Source organism: Bufo gargarizans, chromosome 6 (genome assembly GCF_014858855.1).
Source record: "Bufo gargarizans isolate SCDJY-AF-19 chromosome 6, ASM1485885v1, whole genome shotgun sequence".
Taxonomy (NCBI): Eukaryota; Metazoa; Chordata; class Amphibia; order Anura; family Bufonidae; genus Bufo; species Bufo gargarizans.
In genome coordinates, this window is record NC_058085.1 from 90,118,915 (window position 1) to 90,143,559 (window position 24,645).

Consider the following 24,645-nt stretch of genomic DNA (forward strand, 5'->3'; position numbering starts at 1 on the left):
AAATTGTAATCAGACAGTGCAAGATTAAGTGTTCTCCTGTGAACGTTTATGACACAAAGGGTGTTTTTTTTCCCCCTGGTAAGTCTAACACAGAGACGTACAATCTAATAAGTACAAGTTTATATCCCGAATCCTGACCTCCCTGAGGAATTTTAACTTGTGAGTTCCCGAGTGATAAGTGTGTTATAAAACGATTGAATAATAAAGATGTTATTTTATGTCTACTAATCAGAGAGGATGCAATAGCTACGCTTAGGTCCAACGGACCAATTAACCCGTTTGTATTAATAAATATAGCGTTGCAACCTCCTGAGGGGTCATTTGTTTGTTGTTAAAATAGATTTCACTACAAGGAGGCATGATTAAGGCTATTTTGGCACCACCAGTGTCTGTTCTTCTTTTCAGTATGCTACACTTAACCCTGAGATGTGATCCACATGGGTCTAAATCGCAAACCAAGTCTCTCAGTGCCACAGCCTATCATGACCACTGTAAGATGGCTCTACATTGTAGCCATCTAATGAAGCTACTGGATCTTCTATTCTTGACTGAGTCTTTCAATTCCTTTCCAGATAAATGTTCATTATGATTGAAGAGCTGGCTAGAGACTGTATTCTACAGAAATAAAATAAAAGCAATAGTAAAAAAGTTTAATGTTTGCATTGAAATATCTCTATGATCCTTCTTTTAAACATAAGTACATTTTATATCTAACAATTAAAAAAATATAGTAATTGGGGTTTAGACTAAATATTAATAAACATATTTATAAAGGTAGATGCTGCAAGTGAATACATTGATGAACTCATTTTTTTTTTACAAATGTTAAAAGATTAGGCCTGTTAATAAAACCTTAGAACACAGTACAACATTCTGATAAAGAGCACTGTCCTATTTCACTAAGCCATTACAAAATCGAAAAATGTTAATGCATTTTACTATAAAAATTGTTTTGCAAAATTACTTTGTGAAATTATGTGAAATAAATAGTGAATACAAGTGTTTCTGTGTAAAATACTCAAGTGAGTTTAGAGCACTGCTGGTTTTCATGTTAAAATATTCATCATGCCCATTTTAGCCAGGAGAAACACACACGATAATCTTTGTGTCCTTTAACGTTATATTTTAGCAATTTGGATTGCCCATCTTGTAGAAGCAGACGGTCTGGAAGAGGTGGCAGTGACATATGGCACATGGCTGACAGCAAGGTGGCACAGGAGGTTTACAGCTGGATTGAAGAGGCACACAGTTTGGTGGTGGTGGAGGATGCACTTTCTTTTTAGGTATGAGTTTTCTCTGCAATATAAAGAATGAAAATGAAACATTATTATATTAGCTTGCATCATTCAAGGTATGTGGTAAAACATTTTTGTAATCAAATTACACATTATGTTTTTGATAACCATCTTTTTTCAAATTCAAGAATTTTCTAGCAGGTTATTGATTTAGAGGTCTTCATTTACCATTTTACATAGAAAACCTTATCAATATTGAAGGAAATAAAATCTACCTTATATAGTTACATAGTTACATAGTTAATATGGCTAAAAAAGACATAAGTCCATCAAGTTCAACCAAGGTATAGGAGACGACGAATTCTACATATTTTCATAAGCATTAATGTAATTTACTTTTAAGAAATCTAAGTTCTTTATAAAACCGTCCACTGTTCCTGCTGTGACCATGTCCTGAGGTAGTTTATTCCACAGATTCACAGTTCTCACAGTAAAGAATCCTTGATGCCTGTAGAGAATGACGTTTTTCTTCTCCAGAGGCAGTGCCCCCTTGTCTTTTGAGGGGATTTTACATGGAACAGTTTTTTTCACAGTTTGTATGGACCATTTATGTATTTGTATAGGTTAATCATAGTCTCATCTCAAGACTAAATAAATAAAATTATTTTAATCTTTCCTCATAACTAAAACTCTCTATGCCCCTTATCAGTTTAGTCGCTCTCCTTTGTACTTTTTCCAGCTCCAGAGGATCCTTTTCATCACTACTTCCCAGAAGTGAACTGCATATTCCAGATGAGGCCACACCAAAACTTTGTAAAGTGATAATATTAAATCCCTGTCCCACATGTCCATACCTCGTTTAATACATGACAATATCCTAGTAGCCTTAGAAGTAGCTGATTGATATTGTATGCTGTTATTTAAACTTTGATATATAGTATATTGACACCCAAATCCTTCTCTACAATTGACTCCCCAAGTATTACATCCCCTAAGACATATGATGCACAGAGATTATTACAACCCAGATGCATACATTTACATTTATCCACATTGAAGCTCATTTGCCAAGTTGATGCGCAATCACTCAGGGTGTGCTTGTGGTTTTTGGACATCTTCCATAGACTGCACAGAACTACATAGCTTGGTGTCATTCGGTTTTTTCAGTTTTTGTACAGGTTTTTCATTTTAATCCAATTTTTCCTATAACATAGCAAGGGTTAACAGCAAAACGAATATCAATATTTAATACCCTGATTCTGCAGTTTACAGAAACACCCCATTTATGTTTGTAAACTGCTGTATGGGCACACGGCAGGGCGCAGAAGGAAAGGAGCAACATGTCGTTTTTGGATGGCATATTTTGCTGGAATGGCTTTTGAGTGTCGTGTCATATTTAAAGGCACACTAAGGAACCCCTACAGTAGAAACCCCCCAAAAGTGACTCCATTTTGGAAACTACACCCCTCAAAGAATTTAGTGAAGTGTGTAATGACCACTTTTACCTCAGAGGTGTTTCATAATATTTAGAAACACTTGGCTGTGAAAATGAAAAATTCTATTTTTTACAATAAAAAGTCATTTTAGTCCAAATTTTTTACTTTTCACTTTAACAGGAGAAAATGCACCTCATAAAGTGTTACCCATTTTCTCCTTCATACGGCAACACCCCATATGTTGTCGTAAGCTGCTGTATAAGCAGAGGGCAGAATTCAAAAGGAAAGGAGCAGCATCTGCATTTTCTATGTAATTTGCTGAAATAGATTTTATGGACCATAACGTTTTTATTTTATTGTTGACCGAACTGAGTGGGGCTCATTTTTTGCGGGATGGGCTTCAATTTTTAATGGTACCAATTTTTTTTATAACATATGACTTTTTGATCGCTTTTTATTTAATTTTTATGAGGTGAAATGGGCTAATATTGAAATTCTGCCAGTGTTTTTTTTATTTTTATTCTTAATGGGGTTCTCCATGTGGTATAATTGATAAGCTAGTTTTATTCTGTGGGTTTATAAAGTTATGGTGATACCAAATTTATATTGTTTTATTTATGTTTTACCACTTATACCATAAATTGACTTTTTATTAAACTTTTTTTTTGCATCACCAAATTGAAGACCCATAACTTGATTTTTTCCAATAATGTAATTGTGTGAGAGCTTGTTTTTTGCAGGATGGGCTGTAATTTTTAGTGGTACAATTTGGGTTCGACATGAGTTTTTGAGCGCTTTTTACTCCATTTTTATCAGGTAAAGTTGGCAAAAATTGCATTTCTGTCAGTGTTTTTAATTTAAATTTTTATGGGGTTCTCCATGTGGTATATTTGATATGATAATGTTATTCACTGGGTTGATACACTTATGGCAACACTGAATTTGTATATTTTTTCATGTTGTACCATTTTTATATCATAAAATCACTTTTTGCTAAACTCTGTTTTTTGCATCACCAAAATCTAAGACCCATAACTTTTTTATTTTTCTGTCAACATAGTTGTATGAGGGCTTTTTTTTTGTGGGATGGGCTGTAGTTTTTATTAGTATAATTTTTGGGATGGATATGACTGTTTGATCACTTTTATTCAGTATTTTTGGGAGGCAAAGAAAAAAAAAACAGCAATTCTATCATTTTATAGATCAGGTCATTACAGATACGGCGATGCCAATTATGTGTAGTTTATTTTTTTTTTCCATTTTTTAATCTCATAAAAGAGCGGATATGGGAAAAGTCAATTCATTTTATTTTTAATTTACATTCTTTATTTTTTTACATTGATTTTTTTTAACTTTTTTTTCAATTTTTGCTCTCTTATTTTATGAAGTCCTACTTGGATCTTGAAGATCCAGTGGGGTTGATGCCTGTTCTATACTTGAGTGCAGTCCATCTGGGTCCGGAGCCTTGCTCACATTTATCTTATTTAACTTAGCTTGGACCATATCTACAGTTAGCCAGTTGAGTGTATTACTGGATGTACTAACAGCCCTGGCACCACAGATTTCAGCACCTATCTCTTCTTTTGCATATACATAGCTAAAAAACATTTAGTAACTTTGCCTTTTCCTTATCTTCAGTGACCACCCACTTTTTCAATTATTTAGGAAACATACCTGCTCTGACCTTGTTTTTTTTAGCATTTATTAATTACAATTTTGTGGGGATTTGTTTTGTTCTCTTTTGCCACCTGCTGTTCGTTTTGTACTTTCGCAGATTTTGAGGGTCATTTATTAAGCTGAAATACGCCTATATCACTATTACCTAGTGTTTCATGAACTGTAACATTTCCAACAAGCTCTGCATAGTTAAAAATTACTATAGACTCCCTGAATGGAGCCTTACAGGGGGGTGATCAATGAAAGGGGGGTGATCACCCCATATAGACTCCCTGATCACCCCGCTGTCATTGATCACCCCCCTGTAAGGCTCCATTCAGACATCCGTATGTGTTTTGCGGATCCGATCCATGTATCCGTGGATCCATAAAAATCATACAGACTTCTGAATGGAGCCTTACAGGGGGGTGATCAATGACAGGGGGTTGATCAGGGAGTCTATATGGGGTGATCACCCCCTGTCATTGATCACCCCCCTGTAAGGCTCCATTCAGACGTCCGTATGTGTTTTGCGGATCCGATCCGTGGATCCGCAAAACACATACGGACCTCTGAATGGAGCCTTACAGGGATCAGCCCATATAGACTCCCTGATCACCCCCCTGTCATTGATCACCCCCCTGTAAGGCTCCATTCAGACATTTTTTTGGCCCAAGTTAGCGGAAATTGTTTTTTTTTTTTTTTCCTTACAAAGTCTCATATTCCACTAACTTGTGTCAAAAAATAAAATCTCACATTAACTCACCATACCCCTCATGGAATCCAAATGCATAATTTTTTTAGACATTTATATTCCAGACTTCTTCTCACGCTTTAGGGCCCCTAAAATGCCAGGGCAGTATAAATACCCCACATGTGACCCCATTTCGGAAAGAAGACACCCCAAGGTATTCCTTGAGGGGCATATTGAGTCCATGAAAGATTGAAATTTTTGTCCCAAGTTAGCGGAAAGCGAGACTTTGTGAGAAAATACAAAAAAAATCAATTTCCGCTAACTTGTGGCAAAAAATAAAAAAATTCTATGAACTCGCCATTCCCCTCATTGAATACCTTGGGGTGTCTTCTTTCCAAAATGGGGTCACATGTGGGGTATTTATACTGCCCTGGCATTTTAGGGGCCCGAAAGCGTGAGAAGAAGTCTGGGATCCAAATGTCTAAAAATGCCCTCATAAAAGGAATTTGGGCCCCTTTGCCCACCTAGGCTGCAAAAAAGTGTCACACATGTGGTATCGCCGTACTCAGGAGAAGTTGGGGAATGTGTTTTGGGGTGTCATTTTACATATACCCATGCTGGGTGAGAGAAATATCTTGGCAAAAGACAACTTTTCCCATTTTATTATACAAAGTTGGCATTTGACCAAGATATTTATCTCACCCAGCATAGGTATATGTAAAATGACACCCAAAACACATTGCCCAACTTCTCCTGAGTACTGCGATACCACATGTGTGACACTTTTTTGCAGCCTAGGTGGGCAAAGAGGCCCACATTCCAAAGAGCACCTTTCAGATTTCACAGGTCATTTTTTACACATTTTGATTTCAAACTACTTACCACACATTAGGGCCCCTAGAATGCCAGGGCAGTATAACTACCCCACAAGTGACCCCAATTTGGAAAGGAGACACCCCAAGGTATTCAATGAGGGGCATGGTGAGTTCCTAGATCTTTTTATTTTTTGTCACAAGTTAGCGGAAAATGATGATTTTTTTTTTCTTTTTTTTCTTACAAAGTCTCATATTCCACTAACTTGTGACAAAAAATAAAAAATGCTAGGAACTCGCCATGCCCCTCGTGGAATACCTTGGGGTGTCTTCTTTCCAGAATGGGGTCACTTGTGGGGTAGTTATACTGCCCTGGCATTTTAGGGGCCCTAATGTGTGCGAAGTAGTTTGAAATCTAAATCTGTAAAAAATGGCCGGTGAAATCCTAAAGGTGCTCTTTGGAATGTGGGCCCCTTTGCCCACCTAGGCTGCAAAAAAGTGTCACACATCTGGTGTCGCTGTACTCAGGAGAAGTTGGTCAATGTGTTTTGGGTGTCATTTTACATATACCCATGCTGGGTGAGATAAATATCTTGGTCAAATGCCAACTTTGTATGAAAAAATGGGAATATCTTTGCCAAGATAATTCTCTCACCCAGCATGGGTATATGTAAAATGACACCCCAAAACACATTCCCCAACTTCTCCTGAGTACGGCGATACCAGATGTGTGACACTTTTTTGCAGCCTAGGTGGGCAAAGGGGCCCACATTCCAAAGAGCACCTTTCTGATTTCACAGGGCATTTTTTACAGATTTTGATTTCAAACTACTTTGCACACATTTGGGCCCCTAAAATGCCAGGACAGTATAACTACCCCACAAGTGACCCCATTTTGGAAAGAAGACACCCCAAGGTATTTCGTAATGGGCATAGTGAGTTCATGGAAGTTTTTATTTTTTGTCGCAAGTTAGTGGAATATGAGACTTTGTAAGAAAAAAAATAAAAATAAATCAATCATCATTTTCCACTAACTTGTGACAAAAAATAAAAAGTTCTATGAACTCACTATGCCCATCAGTGAATACCTTAGGGTGTCTACTTTCTGAAATGGGCCAAGTCATGAAGTAGGGAGGGTGGAAGCAGCATGAGGAGACCACATAGTGGCACATTGGCAGAGTCTGAAGGTGGCGGCAGTATCAGGAGGTCACAGAGTGGCAAAATGACAAAGTGTGGAGGTGGCAGCAGCATCAAGAGACCACAGAGTGGCCCAATGACAGAGTCTGAAGGTGGTGGCAGCATGAGGAGGCCACAGAGTGGTCCAATGACAGAGTCTGAAGGTGGCAGCAGCATCAGGAGGTCACAGAGTGGCAAGGTGACATAGTGTGGAGGAGGGTGGCAATACCAGTACCCGATGAAGATGGTGGGTGAAAGAAGAAGCACTTGGCATCACATGTGTGGCATCAGGTGGGTGGCAGCATTAGAATAGTAGCTGAAGCAGGTATCCAGAAGAAACTGGTCTCTTTTGTCAAAGTGTTAGTGTGGCACCATGGATGAACTAGTCTGATGCATCAAGAATTGATTGGTGGAAATCCTGGCTGATCTATACCTGATTCATCTTGACAAAGGTCAGTCTCTCCACATTTTGGGTTGACAGGTGAGTTCTTTTTGGGGTAACAATGGCCCCTGCCGCACTAAACACTCGCTCTAATGCCACACTACTGGCTGGGCAGGACAGCTTTTCCAAGGCAAACTCTGCTGGTTGCGGCCACAAATCCAGTTTGGCTGCCTAGTAGTCCAGTGGATTTTCAATGTGGGGTGGCAGAGTCCTGTACAAGTATGCTACCACCTACTGGTTCATGTGCTGCTCTATGTCTAGCTGCTGGTGAGTAGTTTCTTCACTATGAGGGTGAAGGAAGCTGCTCATCAGCAACTCTAGACTCAGGCTGCTGATGATGGAGCTGGTACTGCTCCTGCCACCCCACCCCTGGCAGCCATGGCAGTGGAACGTGAGTGCAGAGGGCCCCCCGGTCAGACCTGTGAGAGGATGGATGATAGCACCAACTGACTACATAGATTTGTCTCTATAGTAGTTAAGTTTGTCCTCCCTCTCAGCGGGTGTAAAAAAGGCCCCCATTTTGGACTGATAGCGAGGGTTCAACAAGGTGGAGAGCCAGAAGTTATACCTCTGCCGAATGGTGACAATTCGGCTGTCACTACCCAAGCAAGTGAGCATGCAGCAGGCCATTTGCGCAAGTGACTCGGAGGGACTTCCTGGCTCCATCTCCACTGCACACTGCCATGGTGTGCCCAAGTCATCTGCCTCATCTTCCTCATCTCCCTCTTGCTCCTCCGGCTGCTCTTGCTCCTCCTCTCCTGTCATCTGTGTCGAAAAACCACCCATTTCGCAACACATTGCTTGTGCTCCAATGTCCTCCTCCTCCAGTTCAACCCCAACAGGGCATATCAGCCTATTTTGCGGGATGCCATTCTGCCGCTGCAGCTCAAGGAGGGTATGCTTCCTAGCTATTTTTATATTGTCTTGCATATGGGTGGAAGATTTTAGGAACCGCTTGACAACCAGATTGAACACGTGTGCCAAGCAGGGCGCATGGCTCAGCCCTCCTTGACGCATCCCCGACACAATGATCTTCCCGTTATCGGTCACCATGGTTCCGATTTTCAGTTGTCGCAGAGAAAACCAGGATTAGATTTCTTGCTGAAGGACAAGGAGCAATTTCTCCTCTGTGTGATGAGGTGCAGAACCAGGTGACACTGCCATGCCCTGCAAATGTGGTATGCTGGAGGGGCACTGTGAATTGTCCCTGCAGTGGAGGCTGAGGACACGGCGGAGGATGAGGAGGCAGAGGCGGACATTGTTGTTGGACCAACGGCGTGGCAACATAGAGGCAGAAGCAGCGTCACCTGGCCAAGTTGCTGTTGTGGCTGTGCAGGACCCACATTCACCTAGTGGACAATAAAGGACAAGTATTGTTTCTGACCGTAGTTACAGCTCCACACGTCGGCGCTGCCATGCACTTTGGCAGACACCGACAGGCTCAAGGACTGGCCCATCTTGGACAGGAGCACATTCAGCTTCTGCACCATTGGATGCGTGTACGCATACTTTTGTCTCTTAGCAATCGCTTCGGTGATCAATTGCTGATGGAATGAGTGACAAAGAGTAGGAGGAGGAGCAGGAGCATCAGGACCAGCTGATAATGGGAATGACAGACGGCTCCCTTCGCCTGAGGTGGTGAAGCCTTGACTACCTGAAACCGGGAGTGTGCCACTGGGTGATGCAGCGGTTGCTGCAGCAGGCTCGACCACCATATTGGAGCCACGGTTCTCCCAGGCCACTTTATAGCGACGCTGGATATGTTGACACAGGGCCGTACTGCCAACATTGGCACCCAGGCCATGCTTCAACCTCTGCCCACAGATTCTACATATGGCCATGTTCACCTCCTCCGGCAGCTTAAGAAAAAACTGCCACGCTGCCGAGTCGGTGATTTTACCACCAACACTACGCACTGACTGACTGCTACCGCTGCTGCCTCCGTGAACCCGGGCACCGCTGCTTCCTGGGCAGGTAGGCTCCTGGGAAGTGGGTAATCACACGTTTGGCTCCCGACCTTCCACTGCTGCCACCCTGCTGACTCCCGGCCACGCTAACGACTTGCTGGCTCCGCTGCTGGCTCACGAGCAAGATGCCACCCTCTTCTCCCGATGATAATGAAGCCCCTTCGTCACCCGGCTGCCAAATGCGATCAGCTACATCATCATCATCGAGTACTGTCTGCATGTTACTGATGTCCTCCTTAACCATCTCTGTGTCAGGAGTCTGACCCCTCGCTACACCAGCTACCATGCCACTCTTCTCTCCAGAAAAGGACAGAGGCAGGTTGAGGACAGGGTGAGGGCACAGGGCTTGCTCCCGGGTTATGCCAACTAAGGATTGTGTCTGACGAACCCACTGACTCTTGGCTGGGGGTGTCTGATGTCACTTGTGTTTTTTATTTTTGTGCTTATACACGTCACAAAAGGCTTTAAAAGAAATTACTGCACCGCAGAGCAGCAAATTTATTTTTTTATTTTTGTGCAAATACACGTCACAAAAGGCTTAAGAAGAAATAACTGCACCGTAAGCAGCATATGTATTTTTTTTTTTCAGATAAAACACTTAACAAAAGGCTGTACAAGAAATAACTGCACTGCAGAGTGGCAAATATATATTTTTTTCTGCTAAAACACCCCACAAAAGCCTTTACTACAGATAACTGCACCGCACAATGGCAAATAAGACATAAAAATATTTTCTTGTAATGAACCCTGTTAATGGCTGTATCAAACAGCACTTGCACCCTAATAAGAACGGTTTGATGGAATTACAGAGCTGTATAATTGCAATTTGGATCCCCCGTTAGTGCAACAAGGTGTAATAGGATTGCTCCTATTACCTAGGCTGTAACCTCCCCTACTGAACCCAGTTTAACAGAAATGCAGTGGAATGATTCCTCCCTATCCTTTCCCTACACCTTGAATAATCTTTCCCTGCACTTGTAAATAGTTTTTAGTTTTTTAGCACAATGACATTTTTTTTTTATCACTGTCCCTAGCGCCTGCAGACATGTCTCTCTCTGCACTAAGTACACTGGTAAATGGCAGAATCTAAGATGGCTGACATATTTATAGGGCTGTGACATCACAGGGCTGGCTGCTGATTGGCTGCATGCATGTCAGTATGGGTGATCCTGCCTTCCCAGAGTTACTTTCTCCATGTCCTCACACGTGCAGCCGCCATTTTAGGAAAAAAATGCGATTCGTTACTAATATTTTACTAATTACTAGTATTTCCTGAAATTCATAACAAATTCCACTTCGTCAGCTTCGATTCCCTCATCTCTAATTGGCATCCATGCATCTAGACACATGAGGCAATATACAGTACAAAATTCAACAGCTTTAAAATAATGCAAATAAAAAATAGATTAAAAAGGGGTGTCCTTGATTAAGAAAATGGTGTACCAGCAGGAAATTTGATAAAATAAATAATAAATTAACTGTTCAATCCCTTAATGTTCATAGCTGATCACAGCATCTGACAGCGATAATACAGTGTAAAATAAAAAATATTTAAAAAAAAGTTATACTTGCTTCCTCCATTTGATCGCAAAGAGCCGGCCACCGCTGTCGTGCAGCCAGGGATGACGCCATAATGTCAGCCGGTGTGGTGATGTCAAACGTCAACGCGCACTGGCTTGCCTGTGAGATCTTCAATCGAGAGGCGGCCAGCTCTTCACGCTGAAACGGAGGAGGTAAGTATGATTTTTTTTTATTCTTTACCACCATTCTGAGAAAATAGATTTGCTACCACGAAGCACGAGAAAATTCGGCTTTACAACTAAATTTTCCCTGAAAGGTCCACGTCGCTCAACACTGTTTGTAATGATCACATGTGTAACACCCCAGAGTTGTGTTACTGCACGCTTCTACCCTGCTACTATCTCCTAAAAGCCTTTATACTGTCATCTGATGTAAGTTATATTATGTCTTCCACAAATGTGCATATAAATCTATGTTAAATGCAATTGTTCATGTAAGTTGCCTGGTTACCAGTAGCTGGCAGCAACACATTGGCAGGTACAAGTTACAGTTTAGTGTATCTGAGCTGGAATGGATTATTCCAGCTTAGCTCCCCCTCTATGGAGAGGTGGGCTGGTCCCACATCCTGACGCATGGGTGGAGAAGGAAGTTACAGTTAGTGTAGCCTCCCCTCTGCTAGGGAAAGGCTGTGTGATAGTGTTCAGGATAACCCCTTCTTAGGGAAGACAGCAAGGACCTAGTCTCGGCTGAGACTTGTCCATATTCCCAGTCTGAGCACCTTCAGCTCTGCTGGATGAGAAAACCAGAAAACTACAGACAACCTCCAGAGTCCCAGAAAAAAAGCATCCCCTGAGGATCCATCTGTGAGATAAGTCCAAAGACCTAGGAGAAGCTATTTCCTCCTCAGCTAGTCTGTCCCCACAGAAGGTACCAGAAAAGTGCAGAAGCGTATCCTGCCATAGTTACAGAGCTACCAAGTTTTATCCTGCAAGCTCCAGATTTAAAGCAGAAGTATTCATTCCTGCAAATGATTGTCAAAACCCGCTGGGACCAAGAGACCAAAGCTGTATACCACTTGGATGCAAGTTATTTCAAGTTAAAAAAAATGTTTGAACTTCATCTAAAGGTCTGGACATCATTTCTCCTGCCAAATTTCTCTATTACTCCTACTATCACTACACTCAAATTTATTGCAAGTGAGCCAGGAGCCATGAGTCCAGTCGTACCAAGGTAGGAGACACCGTGACACAATTATCACTATCCTACAAAGACATTATAGGCCATTACACCACTCTGGCATTCCTAATCTGGGACGTGCGTTATAACACCTTGGAAGGGCCCTGGGATAGTAACCTGCACATGCTGCAATTGGCATCACGACAAATACAGGATATATTATCCACCTGACCTGGCCACTGCATTAAAGTGGTGTCAGCGTACCCGTTCCTGGCCACTGCACATGCATGTATGGAAGTAAGCAGAGACATGTGGGGATCACTGGAGCTGAGAAGCTGGAATGAGATTTAATCGATTTCCCTGCTGTTAGACAATATTTTTCTCTATAGCCTGGAAACCCCTTTAAATGTGTCTCATAACAGTGAATATTGTGACTCAGGATTTTTATAAACTTCTAGTGATAGTTAAATGAATTGATCGTTTTTCCAAAAATGTAGCTCTTTTATTTAATAAATATGGTACATTGATAGTCTCAAATGTAATGACTCTAAATCTAGCTATGGCAAAACTCCTTGGCAAAACAAGTAGAATACATTATAATTTCTGGAGTTCTAGTTCAGGTAGCTCCTTTTAATTTCTCCTAAACCCTCAAAAGATACAGATCTCCTTGCATGGTCTGGAATGAAGGTCTTTAATTCAGAAGTATTGAAGAAGTTCTACATTCAAATGGGGTTATTTATCAAACTGATGTAAAGTAGAACTGGCTTATACGATCATTCCACCTCCCATTTCTCAGAGCTCCCTTGGAAAATGAAGCTCCCCAAAATGTTCCAATTAGTGTTGAGAAAATCAAAGTGTCTGAAATGGAATTTGATTTGAAGTTTAGGAAAAATAAAATTCGCCACAAATCCGAATTTCCTCAAGCTTCACGGTAACAAATATTTTTTTCCTAAAATGGTAGCTGAAAATAAAAAAAATTGACTCAACTCTTCCACTTGATTGCAGAGAGGGCATCAGCTCCAATCTTCATTGAAGAAACCCTTCAAAGAAACTGCGGCAAGCGTGAAGACGTCACCACATGATCATGCTAGCCACTCGCGGTGACGTCATCAGCAGGTTTTCTTCAATAAAGACAGGAGCAGACGGCCTCGCCATGATCAAGGTGGGTATAATATGAGGTGGGTATAATATATTTTTTTTATCCCGAATTAACCCCCTGAGTACCTGAATATGAGACTCAGATGCTGCTATTAGCTTTGAAAGCAGCATCTGAGGGGTTATTGCACCTGCTTCATACAATGGAAAAGGGATTCAAAGTAATTCGTTATGAATCAAATTTCTTGATGAAGTTTGGCGAAGCTGCTGAATCGAATTTTTCAAAACTTTGCTCATCTCTAGTTCCAATAATCAGCGGACAATAGAAAACCTATCTCTCTACATGGAATTGAACCTTGCTATGATGTTACATGACTGTGCCTAGTTCAACCATGACTGCTTAATGTGTATTGATGATAGAGCACTAACTCCATTTATGACCCTTCAAATCAGTGTTTCATGTTTTCAAGCTCTTTACCAACCTTGAGAGCTCAGAGAGTCAAAGACAATGGCTCCTATGCAGGTGGGCAAAACACATATTTGAATAAACAGTACAGGATCGTTCAATTTTTTTTTTTTACATTTAGGTCTGTAACTATGACAAGGTTTCACCATTATCTTAGATGGGGCTTATTTACTGTAAGAGCATTGAGAATATGAAACTCTCTTCCATACAATGCTGTGATTGTTGATTATTTGTTCAAAAGGCTCTTAGATGCCTTTCTTGATTAGTATTCTTTAGTGGGCAATGTTTAGTAATGTGAGTGCATTTAGATTTTGGCATAATTGCACCAAAATGTGGTGCAATTTGTAGCAATTTGGTGCATCTTCGTTTATATAAAGGATCTACATCTAGCCCTACAAGAAGGTGTGCCTTAAAAGGGGTTGGAGGCTTCTGCCTAGTAGTGAGTCTGGTGACATCACCAACAGTAATGGGTGGGCTTTAGCTCTGCCTTAGCCTGTAAAATGGCTAGGGCATTGCTAAAGACCACCCATCAGAGCCAGTGACGTCACCGGCATGTGAGGCGGAAGCCTCTGCCTAGTAGTGTTGAAAACATAAAAAAAACAGCCCTTGCCTTACTAGATACAGCGCTGGGCAAAGGAGAGCATCAGAGCATAAAATGTTCCAATGCTCATATCAGGGGGGCTGAAGGGGTGAAAATGGGGGTATGTGCAGAATGGCCTAATATCAGTGGCGTAGCTAGAAATGACTGGGACCCACAGCAAATTTTGAATCTGGCCCCCCTCCCCCAGTAATTTTTTTGCAACCCCTTCCTTTCATGCCGCCCCCATTGCTGTGGCTAGCAAATATCTCTCTCTCAGACCAGGCCCGGCAGCTGTTCTTACACTGTCTATACTGTCACTGTATATAATTTAATTGTGTAATACTGTTGAAGGGGCCCTGACAAAATATTTTAGTCCTCCTCTGCCTGGATTGGCCCCTTTTTGGGTCAGGGCCCCAAAACAGCCGCTTCCCCTGCTTCCCCTATAGCTACGCCCCTGCCTAATATGCAACACTATGCATCATAATTGCGCCGAAATTCTGGTGTAATATTCTGACATAAAGTAAGTAACCAATAGTTGACATAAATGTTATTTTATTTATAGTCAGGAAGGAATTTTGCTCTCCTAATATGGGGCAATTGGTGTGGATCAACATGGTAGTATGTGTTTGCAACCTTTCAGTAATAAAAAAAGAAATATCTTTCGTTTTTAACAGAAACATTCAGAAAGATCAATATAGAGAAAAACATCTTGTTTGCATAGCAGAAAGAAAACAATACCTTAGCCAGTTTATTCTTTTCAGCATCGATTCTGCTTACTCTTTTTGATGTCTTTGTCAAATCTGTGGGGCAACAATAAAATATTGTGATATATTTCTCTTTCATATTGTATTTAATATTTCATTTTTCTGTATTGAGCAAATAAAAAACTGACCTACTATGGAAATGGGAGGAAGAAGATCAGGAAAACGGGCAGGGCTTCCACTGTTGGTTTTATCTGACTTCTCCTCAAACAGAATGTGAGACTGAACAAGAACCATCAACCAGGCAAGAAGAAAAATGGATAGACCTTTCATGTCTGCAGAGAAACAATGCAATATGATGAACCGCAAAAAAAATAAAAAATATTCTAGTAATTTTCACTTTTATCGTTTAGTGAATTAGGTAATTGACAATAAGCCAAAATAGGTCACGTGCATTATGAAAGAGACCAAACTTTGAAGATGGACTGCAGCTACATTGTATTATGTATTTTATTGTTTGCTTCTGGCCATAGTTCCCAGCAAGGTTTGCAAGGAAGAGGGCTAATCACCCAGTTTCTCTACTCTTGGTAGGAGAGAGCTGGTCCTGCTCTCTGCCAAGAGGGGGAGTTCCTGTCCAGAGACAGAGAGGAGAGGAAGCAACCTTCTGAGCTCCTGTATCTGTGACCGATTCTGCAGAGAAAAACAAACCAAGTTTTCTGAAGTAAAATCTTGAGACTCCAGGCAGCAGAGTAAACTGCTACAACAGCATTAAAAATCTGCTGCAAGGTGGGGGAACTACCACTAGGCCAGTATCTCCTAAGTGCTGAATTGCCACCAACCAATCTGCCTCCATATCCTTACTGGTGCCAGGGAAGATATGCACTTAAAGCCTGCTGATAATGTATGTATTTAAAGTTCTAAGTTGCACTTAGATGTTTAACTCTGGCCTCTTTCTTTAGTACTACAGTACTACAACGGCAATGGCCTGAGGGAGTACACCGTGACACAATACTTCAACAGGGTAACTACCACTCCCATCCTCTACACCAGGTCCTCAGGGGTTGTCTGAATCTGGTCCGAAGAGTCTTAATTATTACTAAAGATGATGTAGATGCCTGCCTACCTCACACAGTGCTGCTCTCCCTTCCAATGGCATCACTAGGCTGGGGTATAAAGTCCACTTTTCCTGATTTTCTTTTTGCCTTGCACCTGCTTCTAGCCATTATAAGTAGTGTTGAGCGAATCAAAGTTAACGAAGTGGAAACCGAATTTCAGAAATAATTCGATTCACCACAAATCAAAATTTCTTGGTAACAAATACATTTTTCCTTAAATGGCGTTAAAAAAAAAAAAACATACCTCATACATTCATCCATTTGATTGTGGAGAGGCCATCTTGATTAAATAAATCACCTAATTCTTGTGTGCGCTGACGTGTGACGTCATCACACTGGGCAGGTTTGCTGACGTCAGCGAGCTTGAGAATTGGTGCGTTTTCTTCAATCAAGATGGCTGCAACGGGGTCTCTGCGATAAAATGCATGAGGCGAGTATGCATTTTTTGTCTTAACCCCAGATTAACCCACTGATAGATTAACTTTAAACTTGTGTTGGGTCCCATTGTAATAGATTAGTATGAAGATTAAATTCTGGTATGAATAAATTCGACACAAATGGAAGGAGCTCAGGTTGCTAAAAAAAATAATAATCGCATCGGACAAAGTAGTAGCTTGTTCTGAAACAAAAAAAAACGGATCCAGTTGCATCAGTTGTCATCCGTTTGAGTCATTTCCATCTGAGATGTGTTTTTTATACAGAAACAAAAGTTCTGCATTTACGACTTTTTCCCCCGTCTAAAAAATGGATCTCAGACGGAAATGGCTCAAACGGATGGTAACTGATGCAACAGGGTCCATTTTTTTAACTGGATCCAGTTTTTTTCTCCTCTCTCTTCTTCTGACGGATCAAAAGAACGGAAAGCTAAACGGTGATGTGACTGCACTCTAAGGGCTCATGCTCACAAACGTTTTTTGCGTTCAGTATACTGGCCGTTTTTTTAGTTCAGTATGTGTTACTTATACTGAACCATTCATTTCAATGGATCAGCAAAAAAAACTGAAGTGTCTCCGTGTGCATTCAGTTTCCGTATTTCCATTTTTCCGTTCCGTTCAAAGATAGAACATGTCCTATTATTGCCCGCAAATCACGTTCCGTGGCTCCATTCAAGTCAATGGGTCCGCCAAAAAAACGGAACACATACAGAATGTACTCCATATGTCTTCTGTATCTGTTCCGTTTTTGCGGAACCATCTATTGGAAATGTTATGCCCAGCCCAATTTTTTCTATGTAATTACTGTACATATGCCATACGGAAAAACGGAACGGAACCAGAAACACTACTAAAACAAAAAAAGGAAAAATGGATCCGTTAAAAACGCCTACAAAACACTGAAAAAGCCATATGGTCGTGTGCATGAGCCCTAAGTTGTATTTTGTGGAAAGGAGCAGCTGGCCCCTAATAAAACAGTACTATCCTTGTCCGTAATGCAATTCAATTTTTTGGTGGAACGGAAATACGGACATATGGAAATGGAATGAATACGGAGTAACTTCTGTTTTTTTTTTTGCCGATCTATTGAAATGAATGGTTCCGTATATGGTCCGCAAAAAAAACTGAACGGACATGAAAAGAAAATATGTTCGTGTGCATGAGATCTTATTCTCTGGCTCAATATGAATACGGCATATATATATATTTTTTTTGTTTTACTACTTTTACATTTTCTGTGTATAGCTATTTTCTGACAGCCATAACTTTTTCCATTCACAGAGCTGTATGAGGGATTTTTTTTTGCGGGATGAACTGTAGTTTTATTGCTACAATTTTTTAGGGGGACAAGAAGATTAAAAATGTCAAATCGTGTGTTTTTTCCATTATGACATTCATCACACGGGAATTTTTTAAAATTATATTAATAGTTCAGACATTTTCAGATGCAGTGATACCTGATATGTTTATTTTGTAATTGTTTATATATTTTTATATGTAAAATTGGGAAAGGGCGGTAATTTAAACTTGTTATATATATTTTTTTTTTTCTTTAAACTTTTTTTAACTTTTATGATAATGACTTTTAACCCTCTTTGGGGGGTAGAACCTGGGATGTTTAGATCCCTTGTCTCATTCACCCTAAGTCGCGCGACAGATAGGGCGCAACATTTGTCGCAACATTTTGTTGCACTAATGTCGCGCGACAATTTTTATAATGGCAGTCTATGGTGTCGCACTGCAAAATGCGACATGCTGCGACTGCAACACAACAGTCGCAGAAAAATCCATCTCAAATGGATTTTCTGCGACTGTTGCGTCGCAGTCGCAGCATGTTGCATGTTGCAGTGCGACACCATAGACTGCCATTATAAAAATTGTTGCGCGACATTAGTGCAACAAAATGTCGCGTGACAAATGTCGTCGTGTAGACCTAGCCTAATAGAGATTCTATTTAATGATGGGGTTTGGTGCAATCAGCTTTCCCCACTATTGCGGCTGGGTGTCTGCCGTAATATACAGCTGGCACCCACCTGTGTGGAGCAGGCTTACTGCAGCAGCCCACTCCATACATTCCCCCAGCCATCATGATGTACCAGTATGTCACAGTGGCTGAAGGGGTTAATAAGATATAATTGGCCTCAGGGCTCGTATACATATCTGCAATATTATGCCATATAACCAATTAATTGAACAAGCCTATAAAAGGGCACCCATATACTTCTGTGAGGCCTTGCTGTAACTCTGTTTACCTCTGATTTCATGTAGAGGTAAACAGTGATTGTTTTTGTTGGGTTCAGTATGAAGAAAATCAAGGCATGTATGGATGCCACAAGGACTCTGTTTCCTGTAGTATCCTCCACATGGCTCTGTCTTATGAAAAAATAAGTTGAAAAAAATGGTGTCATTTACACACACAAAAAAAGAATCATCACACAAAAAGTGCAATGAATAGGACATTTAAATGCAATATTATTGCAACATAAATGTAATCAAAATATAAGGGGAAATTGTCCTCTCTGGTAGCTTCTCCTGCTCTTTATTTTTCTGGTGCACCTTCTCCTGCATTCAGAGGTGAGATAACATGCTCAGAAGCTTCCCTGTTCCCTTCACCTCCCTTAGTGATCTCACTCATTCATCACCATGTTTAAATTCAAAGAAATGTATAGCTATATCTCTCTCTAGACCTCTAGACTATGGATGTCCCAATATCAGAATTTTGATTTCCTTAGAAAGTACAATACAACACACAACCCCCCCCCCATCCCTGAAATTTTCCCAGTGGCCAATGTAACGCCCCAGAGTTGCATTACCACCTCCTTTTGTACCCCCACTATCTGCATTGTGTGATCCTGTGTCATCTCAGATATTTATTGCCATTTCCTTCAATGTGTGTATATATTAATTTCCTTATAAAATACTGTTCAAGTGTAATGTGCCTAGTTTACCAGCAGGTGGCGGCAAATCTGTACAGAGCTTTTTTCTCTGGAGAGGAACCTTCTAGTTCTTTCCAGCCCTCTCTAGAGAGGGAGAAGTTAGTTAGAGGTCAGTCTAGCATAACCCCTTCTTGGGAAAGGTTGTGTGTTGGCTAGCAAAGCACCATTTGCTCTGCTAGGCCCAGAGGCCCTGCCTCTGAAGCCTATCTGTTTGCTTCTCCCCTCTTGGGCTTGCATTGCCTTAACCCCAAGCTACTGGAAATGAGCTTGAAGCCAGGAAGAAGTTCCTAGGATTAAAGATAAAGTAAGAGACAGATTACAGACAGCTAAGCTAAGTTCCAGCAGAAGAGGAAGAGTTTCCTATTTACTCCAGCCAAGCATAGCAGAGCTGAGAGAGCTACCGCATAGCAGAGCTGAGATTGTTGCAGAAGTGTTTGCATGCCAGTTAAGCCAATACCTGCTGATGACCAAGATAAAGTCTGGAAACAGTTTGGATTACCTTTTATGCCAAGTAAAGTTGTGTTCTATGTTAATACAAAGTATGAACTCTGTTTATTCAACTTATTCATCACCCAAGTTTAACAACCCCCCTTTTGCTCTTGCTTTGGACTACACCACGTCTGGGATCCAAGGCTATCCAGGTAGGAGCACCATTACACATGCATATAGCATCTACAGAGACATTGAAGTCTACACCACTCTGGCAACTCTACATCTGGGTACCAACACTACCATCTACAAAGTGGACTCCATGTCCTCATTGCTAAACTGCAACCGGCGTCACGTTTACTTGCTCTATAAGAGGGACAAATTTCATAGAAACCCCCTAAGGGGCAAGGGATACCCCAGACGCTGGCAATAGGTCGCTGCACCCCCCTTCCCCCTGCAGCCTTCTCGGCTCTTGTGCTTTTCTCCGGCTCCATTGACACAGATGTGCAGCCACGGCACCCATGTAAAAAAATAACACTCCCTCTTTCCAGTCTTCTGTTGAGCTCTGCTGTCTACTTCTACAACTCCTAGCCAGACAGGGGAGAGGAGGCCAGGCACAAGTCTGCACTTCCTGAAGACATACACACACCATGCCGGTCAAAATGCCACCAGGCACATTCCGGCATCATTTCGACAAGGAGAGTGCAATGCTTCTCTGTGTAATCATTCTGAAAGATACCTAGATACCTTGTACACAGTATAAGACAATACTCTGCTCTCCTCAACCATTTTGTCAGTAGGAACTCAGGGGGCATGGCTTGGCTCTTATAGGCACATGCACAGTCCAGACAGCATGTAGGCAGGATATGTGACAAATCCCACAAATGAGCAGTGGTCTCTCCTGGTTCTCAATCCTGCAGCCTTCTCAGTTGCTGCAATTTCCCCTGAGTCCACTGCCACAGATGTGTGGCCACTGATGAGAACATGATGTGTTCTACGTTGTTATTGCGCTATATTCTCTAACCGGAACTGATACTAAACTGCCCCATAGCAAAGCTTAGTATCGAACCGAACTAGGCATCAAAGTATTGAAACAGTATTGATACTTCGATATTCTGTGCAACCCTACTCTAGACAGAGGAGAAGGAAATTGGGGGGGCATTGCATTCCTTAAGTATCTCTGGGGCTATAGGTGAGGTACTATTTTCTATGCAAAGGAAGAAGGGATTAACTAAAGCTAATTGCCATGAATTTCTGCCCACCCACAGAAAGGGAAGAAAGTCCTTCAAGCATGTGGGTAAATTCTGTTTTAAATCCGTGGGATAACCCCTTTAAGAAGTTATTGTCTGTCATAGATACTAAAAAAAAAAAAAAAAAAAAAGACAGACAAGTAAAACAAAGTAAAACGAACCATATGTGGCATTTCACTTTAGCTAATGTAAAATCGTCCATGTGTGCGTAAAATCTTCTTGATCATATAAGCCATATGCCACAGGCAAGTACAAGTCTTCAGTTTGAACTTGTTGAACTGCCTTTTATGACCCCTTTCTAGACTTTCTTCTATTCCTAAAGTATATCCAGATAGTTCATAGAATGATTCTGTTTAATAAAAAAAATTATGTTTTACCAAGGAAAAAGAGTAGTGATAGCATGTGTTGTATAAAAAAAGAAATTCTATCCTTATTTTTCTAAAAAACCTCTGCCTTTTCTTTGGGCTTTGATAGAGAATTTTTATGCAGCATCTCAGCGGGGGTTGTATTAGACAAGCAGAGCTGTACTGTAGTCTAACAGATCATAAATATTTCCTTTTAACTCTGAGATGAAGAACAAAAATCTGCTTTCCTGTGAAGTTATTAAAAAGGCTTTTGGGCAGATTTATTAATAGTACCCGCCATGACCAATTCACTTTATTTCTATCTGCATATTGGCTCATAGACAAGAGCATGTACATTTTTGTCATTAACTGAGTGTGTTAGACAATAGAAAATGCTCTCATAATTATGTTCTGAATTGGTACAGTTTACATGCCGTACATTTTTGTCATTAACTGAGTGTGTCAGGCAATGGAGCAATGCTCTCAAATTATGTTCTGAATTGGTACATTCTCCACTACTATGCTGCCACCTAGTGGCCAGATTGTTTTGTGGTTTGTTGTTATATGCTGCATTACCTGTCGTTAAATGACAGGTCTCTCAACAAGTGTACTTTATTGAGATGGCCTCTGGTAATGCTGTAGCATACTATGACAGTGGGGATTTGCAGCCCTGGGCTCAATGTTGTGGGAGGGTGATCCTTCTGGGTAGAGATGAGTGAATTTTATCAAAATTTGATTTGCTGGTTCGGCAATTTTTTGGGGAAAAATTTGGTTTGATACGAATAAATTTGCAGTGAATTACGTTAAAAAAACGGCTATTTCCTGGCTGCAGAGAGCCTTTATAGTGGTGTAGAACACTGTGCCTTGCAGTAACACGCATAGGGAGTCTACTTTGGTAGTGAAATAATACTGTGAGTCCGTATGACATGCAGATGACAGGCTACCAAATCATAAGCCAAATCTGATGGGACCATACATGCCTTACAGCTGCTACACAGACACAATCTGTTTTGCATCTCATTTTTCCTTCCTTCTGACAGATCAGAAGACGGGTTAAATAAATGATGATGTCAGCCTAAGTAAAAAGGCTGAATAGTGTCCAGTCATGAATTGTGGAGGGTGAGAACAGCGTCAGAAGTCCACAGAGTGGCCCTATGACATAGTGGTGAGGTGGAAGCAGCATGAGGAGACCACAGAGTGGCCCATTGAGAGAGTCTGGAGGTGGCGGCAGTATCAGGAGGCTAATAGTGGCACAATGACAGAGTTTGGTGGTGGTGGCAGCATTAGGAGGCCACAGAGTGGCTAAGTGACATAGTGTGGAGGTGGCGGCAGCATGAGGAGACCACAGAGTGGCCCAATGACAGAGTATGGATGTGGCAGCAGCATGAAGAGGCCACAGAGTGGCACAATGACAGAGTCTGGAGGTGGTGGCAGCATCAGGTGGCCACAGAGTAGCACGGTGGCATAGTGTGGAGGTGGGTGGCAATACCAGTACCTGATAAAGATGGTGGGTGAAAGAAGGAGCACTTGGCATCAGATGTGTGGCATCAGGTGGGTGTCAGAATCAGAATAGTAGCTGAGGCAGGTAGACAGAATAAACCGGTCTCTATTGTCTAAGTGTTGGATGATCTAGTCTGATGTATCAGGCAATGGTGGGTGGAAATCCTGGCTGATACATGCCTGATTCATCTTGACAAAGGTCAGTCTCTTCACATTTTGGGTAGACAGGTGAGTTCTTCTTGTGGTAACTATGGCCCCCGCCACTCTAAACACCAGCTCTAATGCCACACTACTGACCGGGCAGGACAACTTTTCCAGGGCAAACTTTGCTAGTTGCGGCTACAAATCCAGTTTGGCTGCCCAGTAGTCCAGCGGATCTTCAATGTGGGTTGGCAGGGTTCGGTCCAAGTATGCCACCACCTAATGGTTCAGGTCCTGCTCTATGTCTAGCTGCTGGTGAGTAGTTTCTTCACTATACGGGTGAAGGAAGCTGCTCATCAGTGACTCTAGACTCAGGCTGCTGCTGATGGAGCTGGTACTGCTCCTGCCACCCCACCCCTCCTCAGCAGCCAGGGCAGTGGAACATGAGCGCAGAGAGCAAACAATAAAAACAATGTTGTCTAAAGATGGGAAGGACTGGGGCCTTCTTCTGCCCTATCTCATGTTCACTGTGTGAGAGGTGTCCCAGGCCCCCCCGGTCATACCTACGAGAGGATGGACGATGGCGCACATAAGCAGCGGCCAACTGACTACAAAGGATGTCTCTATAGTAGTTCAGCTTCACCTCCCTCTCAGCGGGTGTAAAAAAAAGCCCCCATTTTGGACTGATAGCGAGGGTCCAACAAGGTGGAGAGCCAGAAGTTATCCCTCTGCCGAATGGTGACAATTTGTCTGTAACTACCCAAGCAACTCAGCATGCAGTGGGCCCACTTGTGCAAGTGACTCTGAGGGACTCCCTCCCTCCATCTCCACTGCATACTACCACGGTGTGCCTGGGTCATCTGCCTCGTCTTCCTCATCTCCCTCTTGCTTCTCTGGCTCCTCCTGCTCCTCCTCTCCTGTGTCACCTGTGTCGAAAAACAACCCATTTCCTCCCAATGTCCTCCTCCTCCAGTTCAGCTCCCACAGGGCACATGTGGCCGTGAGATCTAGGCACCACGTCTCCAGTCCCCTGACCAGTAGGGTTGAGAGAACCCAAACTGCAAAGTACCCGTACCCAAACCCAGACTTTTTCACTGAAGTTTAGATTTGGGTTTGGTATTCGGGTGATTTTATTATTTTCCATTATAATGTGGTTATAACAGAAAATAATAGCATTCTTAAGATATAAAGCTAAATAATATGGCCATTGAGGGTTTAAAAAAAAAAAAAAGCTTGCCTAATCCACTTGATCGCGCAGCCTTGAACGCGCAGGTCTTCTTTCTTCAGCCAAAAACACAGTATACTTGTATCTGTATTTCGCCATAGCAATCTGCACCTGCATAGCTTTGTGCGGGCTGAATCCCCCATATTTCTTCTTTCTTCAGGACCTGCAAAAGGACCTGCGATGACGTCACCACGCTCACCCCTTTGACCTGAAGTTCGGCCGAACCCGGCGAACCCAAAGTTCCACAGGTTCGCTCATCCCTACTGACTAGCCATATTTACCAGCATCTGTTCCAGGACAGGAAGCAGTGGAAT

The 24,645-nt window shown here is 41.8% G+C and overlaps 1 protein-coding gene across 7 annotated transcripts in view; it reads right to left on the reverse strand.

Moving 5' to 3' along the window:
• Positions 1-672: 672 nt before the first annotated feature.
• The window catches only part of LOC122942310 (agouti-signaling protein-like), a 285,062-nt gene continuing 261,089 nt past the window's right edge, over positions 673-24,645 (reverse strand). For all 7 annotated transcript variants that reach the window (XM_044299846.1, XM_044299852.1, XM_044299849.1 and 4 more), the window contains 3 exons: positions 15,149-15,292; positions 14,995-15,056; positions 673-1,296 (listed from right to left, as the gene is read on the reverse strand). In XM_044299846.1, the coding sequence (XP_044155781.1) occupies positions 1,126-1,296; positions 14,995-15,056; positions 15,149-15,290 (375 nt within the window). In that variant the 5' untranslated portion in view covers positions 15,291-15,292 and the 3' untranslated portion in view covers positions 673-1,125. The remainder of the gene's footprint in view (positions 1,297-14,994; positions 15,057-15,148; positions 15,293-24,645) is intronic.